The sequence below is a fragment of the Cricetulus griseus genome (genome assembly GCF_003668045.3).
Source record: "Cricetulus griseus strain 17A/GY chromosome 1 unlocalized genomic scaffold, alternate assembly CriGri-PICRH-1.0 chr1_1, whole genome shotgun sequence".
Classification (NCBI taxonomy): domain Eukaryota; kingdom Metazoa; phylum Chordata; class Mammalia; order Rodentia; family Cricetidae; genus Cricetulus; species Cricetulus griseus.
In genome coordinates, this window is record NW_023276807.1 from 225,030,167 (window position 1) to 225,047,536 (window position 17,370).

A 17,370-nucleotide genomic window follows, 5' to 3' on the forward strand; every position below is an offset into this window, starting at 1 on the left:
GTGAATCTGGGCCGGGCATTGGTGGCACACGCCTTTAATCCCAGCTCTAGGGAGACAGAGGCAGGTGGATCTCTGAGTTCGAGACCAGCCTGGTCTACAAGAGCTAGTTCCAGGATAGCCTCCAAAGCCACAGAGAAACCCTGTCTCGAAAAAACAAAAACAAAAACAAAAAAACACAAAGTGAATCTGACTGGATAAAATGACTCACATCTATAATTCTAGTCCAGTTTAACAGTGACTTCCAGGGTAGACCTCAGCTCTAAGAAACAACAATAAGAATGGGCATATGTGTGTTCCTTTTTCAAAACCAAAAGCCAAACACGATGTTCACAATAAAACAAGATAATGTGTGCTCTGGAGTGATTTCCCTTTAAAGATTTGGAGTTTTCCCTGGGTAGAGGTACTGACAAACTGGAGAACATCACTATCTTGGATCAGTAGGGAAAATGTGAAGAATTAAGGTAATCCAAACATGACTTATAATTTACTAAGGGACTATGATTAACTTACTCTAGTGCTTTTCTTTGCCCACCTGCAGCCTGGACCCTATGGTGACTGACTATCTGCCATCACCACGGGATAGGGAAGAGAGACTCACAACACCTGAGGAAATACCTCAAGTTGCATTTGTTGGTACACACTTGTAATCCCAGGATTTAGGCAGCTAAAACAGGATAATCACAGAGAGTACAGTGAACTCAAAGTTAGTGTGAGCCTTGTAGCAACTCTGCCCATTCATTAGCTATTAAGCTCTCTGAACAGAGGCATCACAGGCTGTATACAGCCAGACTACAAACATTATAGAGCACAATCAATCAAAAGGGCAATTAATTAATCAGCCCACCACACCCATGTAAATGTTCCAGTTAACTTCTGGATACAAGGCTCAGGTCCTGGTTGGTGTTCTCCACATGCTTTATCATATCTTGGTGCCAGGAAACTAAGTGTTCTGACTACTGACGTTCCCTGTATAGAGCTTCCTGACTTAGATGGTGCATTCCTCTTCCTGGGTGACTGTAGTCTCTATCCTTTTCCTAAAACAAACCCCAAACAATGATATAACAATGATATAGTGAGTTCTGTGCTCCTTCAGTGAATGAGATTTGGGGAGCCACCCAAACTTCCAATTGGTGGGCCTTCTGAATTGGGGTAATCTTGGGTAAACTCTATTGTTTGGCCCTAGATTCTTATATCAACGATGACATTTCTGAAATTAACATTTGCTAGAAAAAAGTATAAGATATGAAAAATAGGACAGACACACATAAAAATTAGGAGACTTCTATCTAGAAAACTAGGAAAGGTAAGCATAAATAGATGAGAGTAAATTATCAAAGGAATAAATAGAAAAAAGCCACTCCCAAGCCGAATATGGTGTCACTTGAGAGGCAGAGGCAGGTGGGTTTCTATGAGTTCAAGGCCAGTCTGGTCTACATATGGAGTTCCAGTACAGCCAAGGCTATCTATAAAGACCTTGTCTCAAAAAGAAAAAAAGCAAACCAAAACAACAAAAATAAAAACCCAGTGAGAGGTCTAGGAATATAGCTAAAAAGCAAAGCATCAACCGAGCATGTACAAGGCCCTGAGTCTGACCCCAAACACCACCAAAGCAGAGAAGGGTGGGGAATGACAGAAATAACAAACCCAAGTTAGCAGGATGTGATAACCAGTAAATGGTACGTAATGAAGGACTGGGAGAAGAACACAAACCAATCATTTTAGCTAAGGGAGGGGACAGCAAGGAGAAAATAGGCAAGTGTCACAGAAGTCATTTTTGAGTTAGGCCCAGAAGACAGACAGAGCTTGCAAGGAAACAGGTAAGAAAAGAAGTAACAGCTTGGTGACAAATTACATCATTTGGAACTTCTTAGACACAGAAATCTACATGCAGGACACTGCAAGAATCATAATTCCATAAAGAAATAAGGTGGGGTTTTGGAGAATGACTTCAGTCACATAGAATCCAGTTTCCTGTGGTCTACACACTATGCAAAGCCACCAGCCCAGCCCCACTGCCTCCTTTGATGTCCTGGCCAGTGCAAAATGCAGAACCTTGCTTGCTCACTCTTTTAGTCCTCATATCAGCTTAATGACAGCAATCGTCTATGGGTAGTATTCTTTGAAATTATAAGACGTGATTTACAGTGAAGCTTTTGTCCTAAACCATAATGAAGAGTCAGCAGGTAATGACAGTCATAAAGAGTTGAGTAAATTAATGAGTTTTAAATGCTCACGTTTACCTCCAGCTCAGCCAGCAAGGGCATGGGGAGCATGGCTGCAGGCACGATGGCCAGCCAGGCAGACCTTTAACTTACCACACTGAAGTGCATGCAGTGTCACCGAGGTGCAGTTGCTCTACAGAAGCAGACGCCCAGAACGCAACACTGAGATCTCTACTGGGCTATGGCTATTTCAGAGATTCACCTTTGGTTTCCTCCTGTCATGCCAGATTTCTGCTCAAAACTTAAATAGATAGCCCTAAAATGTAAACATTTTAGGGTCTCTGGTCTCCTCACCTCATAATACTTTTTCAAGGAGCCCACCAAGCAGAGCTTCAGGCTGTCCACAATTTCCTGATGTGGCATCTGGAAGACCACCCTCGAATACCATTTGGTAAGTGTGCTAGGCAGGTGCAGGGGAGAAAGGAGAGACACAGAGAGAACAGTGAGCAGCCACTCCCTGTGGTCTGCTGTCCACACACAATGTTCCTTTTGAATCAGCCCAACACTTATCTACTTGCCAAATGCATTTGTGGGGTCAGTATAAGCCTAACAACCTAAGTTCAATGCCCACAGCCATGTGGAGGGACAACTGACTCCACCACAGAGGTAGCCTCTGATCTCCTAACATGTGCCACACCCCCAATACCTACCCCCCCCACACCTTCCTCAATGACAAATCCATTTCTAAAAAGGCTAGTAACACAAGATGCTGGCAGCCTCTGTCCTTGCAAGAGCTGCAGAATACAGGGAGCAGATCTGTGCCTGATGAGTGTGGCATTTCACATCGCAAATACAGCTATTAAAGAGGACAGAGGAGGGAACTTAGTGCTTCTTATACTATGATACAGAGTGCCCAAAAATCATCTAATGGATTTATAGTAAGGTCAGGCATCAAAATGAGGTAGCCAACAGGAAGACAGCTATGATTATTGCTTACAGATTTATGCTGGCAACGAAGCCAACCACAGAGCGCATGCCTCTGCTGGGGTCATGGTATACATCCATTCCAATCACCATTAACTGTTTCTAAGTTGAAAAAGAAAAACACAAAGGCAAAAGTTCAAACCCAAGCAATCCATTGCTCTATCTGTATTATCTCAACTTCAAAGCAATATTCCTTATGATTTACATATGAAAACAAGTTCTATAAAAGAAACAGAAAGATTGCAATCAACTTGACTTTCTAAACACAATAAACCAAGTCAATCTAGATCGGGTCAGCAAGTATTTTCTATGAAAGGGCAAATGAGTAAATCTTCAGGCTTTGTGAGCTGAGAGTCTCCTAAGGAACCTTGTAATTCTGCCTTTTGAGGACTAGAGTGGTAAACAGATGCAACCAATGCTCTGTTCCAGTCAAAGTGTACTTGAAATACTGAGAACTGGGAGAAGGCAATCTTCATGAATCAGAAAATGTTCTTAACTTTTTTACCACTTGAAAACATAAAGTACATGATTAGCTCACCGCCTGTCTAGTAACATGCAGCAGCCAGGGGGACCTGAGTCCACACTGAGAATAGAAAGGATGACAAGATGGGAGGATGGGAAAGAGCCAGGCATAGAACAGACACATTTCAACATCACTCACCAATGGGATATCCACTCCCCAAAGCTCACCACCCAGTTTACAGTTCATCTGAAGTAAAATTTTCTGAGCCACACTCCGAAGCCTGGTAGGTTGACCAATAGTTCGGACATTGATGACCTATAGTGACAGGATCAGATCATTGAACTCTTAGGAAATGTTAACAGTTCTAAAGCACCATCAACTCGTGGCTCCATGACCTTCCTTTGTCCGTTCCAACAAGGAAACTGAAATGAAAGTATTCTCAACTCCCTCCCATGCAATGGTGCAGTATTTGTGTATAGCTGCCTCAAACCCTCATGTACACCAAGATCACCATTATTTTTAGGACTGAATGTAATTACTATGTAAATAATTATTATCCTGTATTGTTTGGGAATAAGCACAAGGGTTTCCCTTGTGAGTCTGATGAGCTCAATAGAGGTGTAATTTTCAGAATGTTTTAAACTATGTTTGCTGAATCAGCTGATGCAGAATCCACAGGCAGGCCAGGGATGGTAGCATGTTTGTAATTCCAGCACTTTGTGTGTGTGTGTGGAGGGGGGAAGCAGGAGGGATAGGAATTCAAAATCATCTTCGTGTACATAGGGAGTATGAGGCTAGCCTGGGTTACACAAGACTTGTCTCAAAAGACCACAAATACTGAGGACTGAGTGTGCTATATTGAGGAAACTTGAATTAGTATATATCTGTTAATAACGCTAATTCTAGGGTCACTAGGTGTATATACTCATAGCACACACATGAACATTCAAAAACATACAAAAACTTTCATCTTATTCAGAGTGGCATTTTTTATAGCTACCTTGGAAAAAATCTCTTCCCTTCTCAGAATGAAGCTCATCCATCCAGGCGTGGTCATGGGGAAGCACCCAGGGATTGTGAGGAGCAGGAAGAGCCCTGAGGACAGCTGCCTGCTGCTGCTGGCTCATTCCAGTCAGAAGCTCACAACATACTGGCCCCTAGTGGCTATGTCAGCTTCCAGAGAGCTCTCTCTGTCAGAGGCACTGAGCTGGGACTCTACCTCCACTCACCTGTGAGGGCACTGGGGACTGCACACAGCACAGCTTCTTGATGGCCCCATAGAGATCGTCACGTGTGCCCATGATGATGCAAACAACCATTTGTATCTTCCCCTAGGAGAGTCAAGTACACTGTCAGGCTCTGATCACTCTGGGGACTTTCAGAGGACACAGGTACGTTAGACATGGGACTGAAAAACAGATGGTGGGCATTCCAACCAGAAGCATCCTTTTACTCTGAACTAGCATTGGCTTGGAGCTGCTGTTCATGGACAGGTGATACATTACTAACACCTATAGCTGGCTATGACTAATGATGTTTATTTCCTAGGAGGGTCAGATTCTAGAAAAGGGCTAGGCTTGGAAGTATGCTAAGGTTCTATGACTATTCCTTTAACTTCCCTCAATGACTTTCCTGTGCTCTTCAGCCAACTAAGCAACATGTCAGACCACAGAACTTCAGCTAAGGATGCAAGACACGTAGCACTACAAGGAAGTGTGCAGAGCCGAGTGCAGAAGGGACAAAACCAAGTCCACAGTAGACAGTCCTCACTTTCTGTCTAGGGAGAACAGGCACTTCCAGCAACAAACCTGACAGGAGCCTCTGTTTCCCAGGACTCTTAGCCAATGTCAAAACAGAGGATCTTCCAAGAGCAGGGTGTCAAACAGAATACCACAATGCTAAGAGGCTCCAATTCTAGGACTGATCTTCTCAGAACATTTACACTCACCAAACTCCTGGGCTCCTGGGATAATTATTGTCAATGACTTTTCTTTTACCTCCAACCTCTCCTTTGTCTTCTTCCTCTACTTACAAAGGGCTGGAGAGATGGCTCAGTGGTTAAGAGCACTTGCTGCTCTTGCAGGGGTTCAAGCCCCAGCACCCACAGGGCAGCTCACAACAGTCTGTAACTCCAGTCCCAGGGAATCTGGGACCCCTCAGGTGCCAGGCACACACATTGTGAATAGACACACATGCTGGCAATACGTATAAAATTGAAAAAGAATGTTTTTATTTATAAAGAGATAAAAGAAAAAGTCTGGAAGCTGGAATGGGAGTGCCCAGATCCAGTGTTCTAATCAGTTATTTGATTAGCTGATGTGTCTAAGGTCAAGTTCATCACTCGGGCAATTTGCATCCTGGGCCAGACTATTGTGTTACAACTCAGAACTGAATCCAGAAGACAGCACTTGGCCCAAGTAGTTGGATCCCGGGCACAGCATGTTCTACAGATAATGAACTAAGTTACTGTTCTTTCAGCCAATTTCATAAGGAAATGGCTAGAGAGAGAGCACACAGGAGCACATGACAGCTGACAGAATAAGAAATGGAAATAACCAAAGGGCGTGAAGAATAGAGTTTCATGTGAAAATGAGAAGGACACATGCTCCTGGGCATCACTAACAGACTGACGCAATCTACAACATTTAATATTAAGTATTCAAGTACTTTCAGAGATCTTGTAAGCTTACTTCAATTAAGTTACTTTATTACCTCAACTCCCAGAAGGGACTGAATAGTCCTGATATAGGTCTCTATTCGGTCATCCTTCAGTTCAACCCAGGCTGGGGGGCTTATGCGCATGCCAATAGGACCAGCTATCTTCTCCAACATGTTAACCAGTTCTCTGGCTTGGTCCATTGCTCTCTTCGGGTAAAAAAGTGCCCAGAAATGCATGGGAATCTAGGAACAAGCACATGATGGATATTTTACTATAGAGGATAAATGACTTTGCACTCCCTCTGCTTGAGTTCCTCTGCCTTACAGAATTCCTACCATTCTCAGAGATTTATACACTCAGGCAGTCTTATAACGGAATACTATACAACAATAACAATGAAGGTCTACTAACAAACCCAACAATATTCATGAAATCCATGCACACTAGGTTGAAGAAGTCACACATAAAAGACTATTCACTCCAGGCAAAAAGAATATATGCTTTTGCCGATTCAGGACGCTTGCTATTCCCAGGGAATGGGGATGGCAATAACCAGGAAATATGGTGAGGGGGTTGAGTATATCTATAAATTTGTTTCTTAGCCCTTGGTGTTAGTTACATAGGTCTATTTAATTTGTAAAAATCAAGTTATACACTTCTTTTTTTTTATTTTTTGGTTTTTCGAGACAGGGTTTCTCTGTGGCTTTGGAGGCAGTCCTGGAACTAGCTCTTGTGGACCAGGCTGGTCTCTAACTCACAGAGATCCGCCTGCCTCTGCCTCCCGAGTGCTGGGATTAAAGGCGTGCACCACCAACACCCAGCAAATTATACACTTCTAAGTGTGCTTTTTCTTTAACTATGCTGTATCTTTTTCTTTCTTTCACTTATTTGTTTATTTATTTGTGTTTTCCAAGACAGGGTTTCTCTGTCTAACAGTCCTGGCTGTCCTAGAACTCATTCTGTAGATCAGGTTGGCCTTGAGCTCAAGAGCTCCTCCCTGCCTGCCAAGTGCTAGGTAAGGGTATGCACCACCACCACCCAGCAACTGTGCTGTATTTCAATGAAAACTTTAAAAGTTGATGTTTTCAATCTATGGCCACAAAGACCAAGTTGGTGGAAAACATTCAGAAATATCTGTCTACTATTTTATATCCTTTGGGGCAAATAACTAACACCTAGTTGTCTCTTGGGGGAGCCCCTGATAAAAATAGTCCTGGGAATTCCCAGGGGCAAAAAGAGGAATGGAGAAGATAAAAAGAAAAGCAGGTGATGGGCTGACAGCAGACAAATCACCATGGTAACTATTTCCTTCTCTTCAGCCTGTAGTCAGGCAGGGCTGCCCTCCAGCACTGCTCAGCTAAGAGGCATTGCTCAGGACTCACTCAGAGTGGAATTCAGATGGTACTTCCTCTCAAAGAGGGTACCGAATCACCCACTTCCACACTCGGAGAATACAGGTTCAGAAATCACTCACAGTCAGGATGGAAGCATCTCTGGTCACTTCTTTAACCCAGTTCAGGTCCTCAGATGTGACAAATGAAGTATTCCTCAAGTTAATCCTCTCCATTGGCAGAAGACGACCTTCGATCTACACAGAGAATAAAGTGCCTCTGAAATGGGGCCAGCCACAAGCACTTCAAGAAAACACTGGTACTACTGCCTCTGAGGCCTGCTCAGCTCCACATAATGCTGACCTACTATAGCCGCACCCCTTTTTCTTTCTCTTATAGATAGTCTTGCTGGCCTCCAACCTGCACACTTGGTAGGGCAGAGAGTCAATGACAGAAGGGCTATCACCGGAGCCTGAGGCTTTTACCACATGGCCTCCGCACTGTGCCTCAAAATGGCCCAAAACTTAGGCTGTTAGGTTTGGTAGTAAGCGTCTTTATCTACTGGCATCATTTTTTAATAAAAATATTTTGGATGTATGTTGTAATACGTGTGCAAGTATGTTTTGTGTGTGTACATGTGTGTGCTGGATGTGCATATGTTTGTGTGCATGTGTGTACAGGCTAGGGGTTCTCATCAGGTGCTTTCCTCTATTGCTCTCTGCCCTGTTTTTGTGACAGCTGTCTCCCAGAGCTCAGACTGTCTAGACTGGCTGGTCAGTGAGCACTGGGAATCTGCCTGTCTCCACACCGTCCCTGCCTGGTATGAAGATGTATAGATACATACCACCAGGCGTATCTTTTTATGTAGTGCTAGGGACTGAGGAATCAGGTCCTCATGCTTCCTGGTATGGCAACCTCAGTTTTATCCCCAGGCCCCATGTGGTGGAAGTAAAGAACCCACTCCCCTAAACTGTCTTCTGACCTCCACATGCATGCCACAGCATAGTCCTGTGTGCACACATAAGCACAATAAATAAAATGTAATAAAAAATGTGTTTTTTTTTTTTTAAAGACAGGTTTTCTCTGTGTTTGCCCTGACTGTCCTGAAACTCACTCTGTTGACCAGGCTGGCCTCGAACTCACAGAGATCCGCCTGCCTTTGCCTACTGAGTACTGGGATTAAAGGTGTGCGTGCGTCACCACTGTCCAGCCAAATTTAAAAAGACAAAACAAAACAAAAAAACAGAAAAAAGAAAGACACAGAACTCTAAGAATAATTTAGGCTAAGATTCAATCTCTAGCAACACAGAAAAATAACCTAAAAACTTAAAATGAGGCTGGCAAAGGCTCAGCAGGAAAAGGCACTTGTCTGACTGAATTTGATCCCCAAATCCTGCAAGATGTCCTCTGACCGCCACACATGCACTGTGCCACACTCCCTGCCACCCTCCCCACACACAATAAATAAATGTGAAACAAAAATGTTAATAATGTAAGCCAGGCAGGAGTAGCGCACGCTTTTAATCCCAGCACTCGGGAGGCAGATGCAGATCTCTGTGAGTTCAAGGCCAGTGTGGTCTACAAAGCAAGTTCCAGGACAGGCTCCAAAGCTACACAGAAAAAAAAAAAACAAACAACAATAATAAAGAATCTGGCAACTGGAGCTTAGTGGTACACACTTTTATTCCCAGCACTCCAGAGATAGAGGCAGGTGGGTCTCAGTGAGTTAGGGTCTGTCTATACAGCAAGTTCAAGGCCAACCAGGACTACATACTGAGATCCTGTCTCAAAACCAATCTGTGTTAGAAAATTAAAATAAGGACAGTTGCAAATTAATGCTTCCTATTTGATCAGAAATTAATAGCTATGAACTTTGGGAAATATAGAAGAAAAGTCTGCAAATGAAGCTAGCAGATTAAGTCAAGGGAAATTCAGATACTATGACTGACATGAAAAAAAAACGTGTAAGAATAAAATCAAAGGGCTGGAGGGATGGCTCAGTGGCTGCCCTTCCAGAGGATCTGGGTTTAGTTCCCACCACCCACATAGTGAGAGGTTACAACCATCTTTAATTCTAGCTTTCTTCTGGCCTCTGCAGGTACCAGGCAGGAATGTAATGTACACTCATAAGTGCAGACAAAACATATACATACAAATAAAAAAAAAACAAAGGAAATGAAGAACAAAGCCAAAACCCCACAGTAGAGACAAGGGAGGATACCCTCTTGCCTCACATCTCCAGGACCCCTGGCTCCGGCAGACGCCATACATGCACCTCTGGCTTACCTTGTGGACATCCTTTTGCAGACTGAGCCCCCAGCGGGTCAGCTCATTGTTGGCTGTATCATTTTGTGAAATTCTCTGCAGCAAGCATTCCAAAGCACTGTGGTGCTGTTTAGGGCTTAGGTTAATCTGCTGAGTCAAATCCTAGGCAGAATTAAAAAGTAAGACAGCAAGCATTACTCTTTCTAGCAGGAAGCTAAATGACACCAAGTTGTATGAAACATTTCTATGAACGATCTCATGCTCAGTGAAATCAATGGAAAATGTCAAAGATAGCCGAGGACTTCTATAAATACTTCTGAGGAATACAGAGACAATTTAATAACAAAATGAACAAATTTCAGAAGCCCCTGACTGTCTCTCTTGCTGGGCTGTGGTGGTATAGGACTTTAATCCCAGCACCTGGAAATCAGAGGCAGGCAGATCTCTGGGAATCTAAGGCCAGCCAGGGCTGCACAGTAAGACCCTGTCTCAAAAGAACGACTTTTTTGTTGTTATTGTTGTTGTTTAAGTTACTGACTGTTCCATGACATCTGATTTCTTTCTCAAAGCATCTTTTTTATGGACAAGAATGAAGGAGGCTTAATTACACCTATTTAAAGTCTGGGGAAGAAGTAGGGGGGAGGGCTAAGGTAGAGAGGCACATGTTTGTGCTAGGGCCAAACACAACAGGACAGTAAAACCACACTCAGGCTCATACTGGCTTTCTGTATTAGGAAGTCAGCACCATGATCAAGCTTCCCCGCCCTCAAAACTTGCCACAATATTGCCACATTATAGGTGCTACTTAATAGGTGTGTGTGAGAAATCTGAATCATGTAAGAATTCTCTGTGCTTCTGAGACTCATGAACCATACAGCTGCTGCTTGGTTCCTCTAGGGCTAGACAGACATCAGAGATCATAAACTCATTAGGGGATTAGAGTTGTTGGGAAGGAGCTTTGACCTACACAGAAGGAGCTGACAGTAAACTGAAAGAAATCTCTCACAGGGCCTTTCGCTTCCTTAGGCTCTAATGCTACTCAACATTTTACAAATTCTGGGGGTCTGCAAGGTGGCAGAGGGCAGCTAAAGCCCAGCCTTCCTCAGTGGAAGACAGCAGTGAAAGTCTGGCTGCGTGCTGCCAGCAGTGGCTGCAGGGCCCATCTCTGCCACTTGAGCTGAGCTGATACTCCCAGGGCCTCAGAGCTTCACTTCTAGGTCTCCTCACTCACTGGCTTTTGCTTCATTCTCCTCCATGAATCCACATAAACTGTGGTTTAGAGAAACACTACGGTAACTTGGTGTTCTCAAGGAGTCTCATTACAGTTACATTACCAGCGAACCATTACTGGCTGACTGGGGAGGTGAGGACAGAATCCAGTGCCTGCACAGTTCTAAAAACCTCCAAAGCTCCTTTTGCATGGTAAAGTACATGGATGAGATTCTACAGAAAGGGAAACTGGAGCCCAGAAGGGCTTGCCAAGGGAGTCAGAGCCAGAACCTGACCTACTTCCAGCTCAGGCTACTACCCAAAAGGTGGCTACTGAAAGCAGGCTTCTCCCCAAACAGCACAAGTCCAACCTTCATGGCCCTGAAGTCCTTCTTCATCTTCTCAGGAATCCCCGTCATGAAGGAGAGCTCAGGCAACAGCAGGATCTCCCCCTTCAGCAGCTTAAACAAGAGAAAACAAAGTGGGGGACAGAGATGGAATCTAGGACTGACTCGAGGTGGGTGCAAGTCTGCATTGACAAACCTGTCACTGAGGAACTTCCATAAAACCCCAGGGAGAGGACAAGAGAACAGGAAACATTGCCATGTATTGTACCCTTCCTGTCATCTGTCACAATACAGACAGCTGCCGTGTTAGGTTAAAGAAAGGGGGGCGGCTTGTCACAACAAGAGAAAAACAAAAGTTTTGCCCTATTGAACCTCAGGCAAAATGACCTGTCAAGCTCAGTGCTTTCTGCTCTGTGGCTCCTCAGCAGAAGAGGATAGAGAGATGGCTTAGGAGTTAAAAACACTTGCTGCTTTCGCAGAGAACCCACAGAATGTCTTAACAACCATCTGAAATTCCAGTGTCAGGAGCTTAGGCACCTTCTCTGACTTCAGTGGGCATCAGGCACACAAGTGGTATGGAGACAAACAGGCAGGCAAAACATCTATACACATAAAATAAGTAAATTTAAATGTTCTTTTTTTAAATTTATTTATTATGTATACAACATTCTTCTGCTGTGCAGATATACATGGAAGCAGAATGATCCATGTATATCTGCACACCAGAAGAGGGCACCAGATCTCATTATAGATGGTTGTGAGCCACCATGTGGTTGCTGGGAATTGAACTCAGGACCTCTGGAAGAGCAGTCAGAGCTCTTAACCTCTGAGCCATCTCATCTCTCCAGCCCAATTTAAATGTTCTTAATTGGCCGGGTGTTGGTGGCACGAGCCTTTAATCCCAGCACTCGGGAGGCAGAGACAGGCAGATCACTGAGTTCCAGACCAGACCAGCCTGGTCTCCAGAGCAAGTGCCAGGATAGACTCCAAAGCTACACAGAGAAACCCTGTCTCGAAAAATCAAAAAAAAAATTATTAATTTTAAAAAATAAACTAAGAATGGTGCCAAGGCAATTCTCTGGGCCCTTTTGTTAAAATAAATGTCACACCTTCCCTCTTAAATCTACAGATTTGCTCCTGTGTTTTAAAGATTCATTCTTATTATTTTAATAATGAGCATGTGTGTGGTGGGGTATACACACTAAATGCAAGTGTCCAGAGGTCAGAGGTGTCAGATCCCCTGGAGCTGGGGTACAGGCAGTTGTAAACTGCCTGATATGGGTGCTGGGAATTGAACTCAGTTCCTCAGGAAGAGCACTTTGTGCTCTTGATCACTGAGCCATCTCCCCAACTCCCATAAACTCAGTATTTTTTTCTTTTTGAGGTAGGGTCTCACTACTGAGCTCTGGCAGGCCTGAACTCACTATGTAGACCAGGCTAGCCTTGACCTCAAGAAATCTGCCTGCCTCCCAAGTGCTGGGATTGCAGGAATGTGCTACCATGCTCATATCAAAATTTAAATCCTTTTTTTTTTTAAATGTAAAAGTGTTCTACAGCCAGACATGGTGGCACACGCCTTTAGTCCCAGCACTTGGGAGGCAGAGACAGTTGGATCTCAGTGAGTCTGAGGCCAGCCTGCTCTACAGAGAGACTTCCAGGACAGGCTCCAAAGCTACAGAAAAAAAGAAGAAGAAGAAGAAGAAGAAGAAGAAGAAGAAGAAGAAGAAGAAGAAGAAGAAGAAGAAGAAGAAGAAGAAGAAGAAGAAGAAGAAGAAGAAGAAGAAGTGGTGTTTTTGCTTGCCTGTATTATATGTACCTGGTACCCACACAGGCAAAAGAGGGCTTCAGATCCCCTGGAACTGGAGTCACAGACACTTGTGAGCTGCCATGTGGGTGAGAATGGAACCCAGGCCCTTTAAAAAAGCAGCCAGTACTCTTAACCACTCTATCATCTCCCCAGTCCCTGGAGTTTTCATCTTTATAGATGGAATTTTCCTTATGCCTTTAACCTAAGTTGTTCATTTGAGTGTTTATTTAGGAAAATAAAAACCATGCCCAGTGTGCCCCACCACACTGTACACGCACGTGCACATAACATGTGGCCAACAGGACAGAGGACTATTGCTGGGAGTGACCCACTCACCGTGCCATGGTTATTCTGTCTTTCACTAGGCCTGTGGATGAGCAGCGGCTGGTCATCTTCCTTAACTGTGATCCCATAGTTTTTGCTAAAGTAGGACAGAGTAAGAAACAGTGTTGCCACTCCTACAACAACCCCTGCAGCTCTTACCAATGCTACTGCAGCTTACAATTTGCACATTACCCTCAATGAGAACCCATCAGAAACTGATCATAGCATACTAAATGGAAAATGCAGGCTATAGTTTCCTTGCTAACAGACAAACAACAAACGCTGTAAGCCAAGGAGAGAAGTATGTGAAAGACACATCAGGTTAAAGGGTTCAGACAATAGAAAGGTAAAATAAAAGTATACTGATTAAACACTTGAATTTCACTTCACTCACCAGACAAAATCAACAAGAGAATTACAACTCATAGCCCAAAATTCACTTATGTAGTTATTGCCAAAAGCACCAGAAGAACCAATTGTAAGGGCAACACATTCAGGCCAGACCCCACAGACAACTCTTTCGGTCTCAGATGTATTGCCATTTTATGGATCTGTACAGTGTTAGGTACCGTGCTATTAATGGCACTTGATAACCCAGAAACTGGGAGAGCACACTGCACCTCCACCCACAGACCCAAGTGAGCTTCTCTCTTGTACCTGTAGTACTCCAGGAATGTGATCTCCTTCCCATCAGACATCACAAAGCTGTCTTTGGGGGTCTTGTTCCAGTCCACATCATCGATGCGGTAGGTGCGGTTGTTATAACGTGTGATGACAATGCTACCAACCAGAAGCTTGCTGCACTCGTCCTGGAAATGCTCCTTGTTCTGCTGGTAGATAGCATGCCTTTGGGAAGAGGCAAGAGGCTTTGGATGGCATCCGTGCACTCAGGGTCATAAGAAAGAGATAGGGGACTCCAATAAATGAGGTAAGAGCCTAGGGCTTTGATCACAGCTTTTAGTCTGTATTAGTTGCAATCATGATATGAGCCAACTATCTTTGTTTTTTTAGGATTTACTTTATTGTTATAATTATGTGCACTTGGTGTGTGTATCTCTACAAGGGGGTATGCACTCGTGAGTGTTAAGTGCCCAAGGAGACCTGAAGCATCAGCTGCCCTGGAACCAGAGCAAGAGCTCTTAGCCACTAAGCCATCTCTCCAATCAACCCCAACTACTTCCTCTTTTTGAAACACGGTCTCACTATAAGATAACCTTGGCTAGCTTGGAACTTACTATGTATGCAGTCCAGGATGGACTTGAACTCACAGAAATTTGCCTACCTCTACCTCAAGAGTCCTGGGATTAAAGGTATGTGCCATCACACCCAGCTGTTGTTTTTTTTAAACTGAGGTCCCCCAAAGAAAAGTCACTTGCATTGTTTAAAAAAAAAAAAAAAAGGTGGGGTGGTGGTAACACACACCTTTAATCCCAGCACTCAGGAGGCAGAGGCAGGCAGATTTCTGTGAGTTTGAGGCCAGGCTGGTCTACAGAGGGAGTTCCAGGACAGCCAGGACTACACAGAGAAACCCTGTCTGAAAAAAACAAAACCAAAACAAAATAAAAAATACAGGCAGAAAGATAGCTCAGTGGTTTAGAGCATATGTAATCATGCACAGCAGACCAGGTTCAACTCCCAGCATGTAACATGGAAGCTCACAACCATCCATAACTCTAATTCCAGAGCTCCTATTCCCTCTTCTGGCCTCTGTGGGCACTGAGCATGCATGTGCTACACAGATATACACACAGACAAAACATATACATACAATTTTAAAATTTTTAACTAAATCCTCATGACCTCCAATTAAAACAAACAGTGAAAAGTTCTCTAATTTGTCCATAATTTTATTTTAAACCACAAGCTAAACTGTATGTGTGGGGCCTAAGTAAACATGGCTAAGTGGTTTAGAGCATGGAACATCGAGATCTTACAGTTCTATATAGTTGCTCCATCTCACAGAGAAGCCCTTCTTTGAGAGGTACTCACAGGGTGAATGAACTTATGGGTACCTCTAGTGAACTTTAAATATTGTTTAAATCTTTTTTTTTACACCAATCTAAAGCAAAGTGGTGACTTGGTGCTGTCCTGGGCTAAGGGGTGCTTGCATTTCCTCACTACTCTCAGCGAAGCACCTGCAGAAGGGCTGAGAGGTGGGGACAGAGTTGTAATGTGCTACACTGAGCTTATCAACCACAAAAACTTGAAAATCCTTTTGGGCATATACCCAAAGGAGGCACATTCACACCACAAGGATATTTTCTCAACTATGTTCATAGCAACATTATTTGTAATACCCATAGATCTTGGTAACAACCTAGATGTCCCTCAACTAAAGAATGAATGAATAAAATGTGGTACATACACACAATGGAATACTACTCAGCAGTAAGAAACAATGACATCCTAAAATTTGCAGGCAAATGGACAAAACTAGAAAAAAAAAATCCTGAGTGAAGTAACTCAGATCCAGAAAGACAAATATAGTATGTACTCACTTATAAGTGAATACCAGACATAAAGCAAAGTACACTCAAGCTACAATCCACAACCCCAGAGAAGCTAGAACCCTCTTCCAGAAGCAGATGGAAGCAGGTACAGAAATCCACAACTAACCAATGGGTCAAGCTCCTGGAGTACAATCAAAGTGAGTGAGGAGCGATAATATGAACAAAGGAGTCAAGACCATGATGGAGAAACCCACAGACAACAGAATCCAGTCTGACAAATGGAGAACCTAATACCGAACTAGACTTCCTTAATATAGGTGACAATAGTGTGGCTGGGACGACATATGAGGCCACTGGCAGTGGGTCCAAGATCTAACACTAATGTACAAACTGACTTACTGGAGTCCATTCTATATGGAGAAATACCTTATTCAACCTAGACATGGGGGGGTGGGGGTGGAGAGGTGTCTTGGTCCTGACTCAATGAGAGGAGGTGACAGTCTTAGTAGACGTCCTAGAGGAGGCCTTACCCTCTCCAAGGAGCAAAAGAGAGGTGGGATGGGGGAGGAAGCTGGGGGGGAGCATGAGGAGAGGAGGGAAGGATTGGAATATAAAAATAAATTAATAAAAAATTATGTTGATTCTGGATGTCTCTACAATTTTGTTCAAATGACTGCAGAACCTGGAAAAGCTGTTGCTGCTATTGATGCATAACATATTGCCATTATTGCTCTCTCTCTCTCTCTCTCTCTATATATATATATATATATATATATATATATATATGCTAATTGAAACTCAAATATGTGATGAATCCAAGGTGTTTCAGTGAGTGCTCACCTGTGCATGCAAATTTGATTTCATCTTTAGTAAGTAGTAAAGTTATATGCTTGCCAAAAAAAAAATAAGTGACACACTGGAAGACAAATGTCACACAATTTCAATTTTATGTGTAACCTAGAAATGATGAACTTATGGGAGCAGAGAGCAGAATGTGGCTATTAGGCTTCAATGTGGGTCTTTTAACAATGGGGAAATGATTGGTTTAAGGATATAAAACTGCAGTTGGACAAGAGGCATGGACTCTGTGATGCCTTGAGGTCTACTGAGAGCATGATAAATATGGTTGATAACAATATGCTATATTTTAAAAGTTGTGAGACAGTATACTTTAAGTGTTCTCAAAACAAAAATGATGAATATGTGTGATATAACATGTTAATTGGTTTAATTTAGCCATTCCATTGTGAACATACTGTATTATGTATCATAATTGTGCATGACTTTATTTATGAGCTAAATAAATGAATGGAAAAAATTATGTTGAAAAAAATATTTGTATCTAAAAAAGTAAGTTGAAAATCCTGGT

General features: G+C 43.2%; 1 protein-coding gene across 2 annotated transcripts in view; it reads right to left on the reverse strand.

The window, feature by feature from the left end:
- Window positions 1-17,370, reverse strand: part of Piwil2 (piwi like RNA-mediated gene silencing 2) — a 52,143-nt gene that overhangs the window by 14,562 nt on the left and 20,211 nt on the right. For both annotated transcript variants that reach the window (XM_027390207.2, XM_035452329.1), the window contains exons 10-19: window positions 14,209-14,397; window positions 13,564-13,648; window positions 11,445-11,534; window positions 9,886-10,026; window positions 7,743-7,856; window positions 6,322-6,510; window positions 4,839-4,940; window positions 3,808-3,924; window positions 3,160-3,248; window positions 2,517-2,622 (exon numbers count right to left, since the gene is read on the reverse strand). In XM_027390207.2, the coding sequence (XP_027246008.1) occupies window positions 2,517-2,622; window positions 3,160-3,248; window positions 3,808-3,924; window positions 4,839-4,940; window positions 6,322-6,510; window positions 7,743-7,856; window positions 9,886-10,026; window positions 11,445-11,534; window positions 13,564-13,648; window positions 14,209-14,397 (1,222 nt within the window). The remainder of the gene's footprint in view (window positions 1-2,516; window positions 2,623-3,159; window positions 3,249-3,807; window positions 3,925-4,838; window positions 4,941-6,321; window positions 6,511-7,742; window positions 7,857-9,885; window positions 10,027-11,444; window positions 11,535-13,563; window positions 13,649-14,208; window positions 14,398-17,370) is intronic.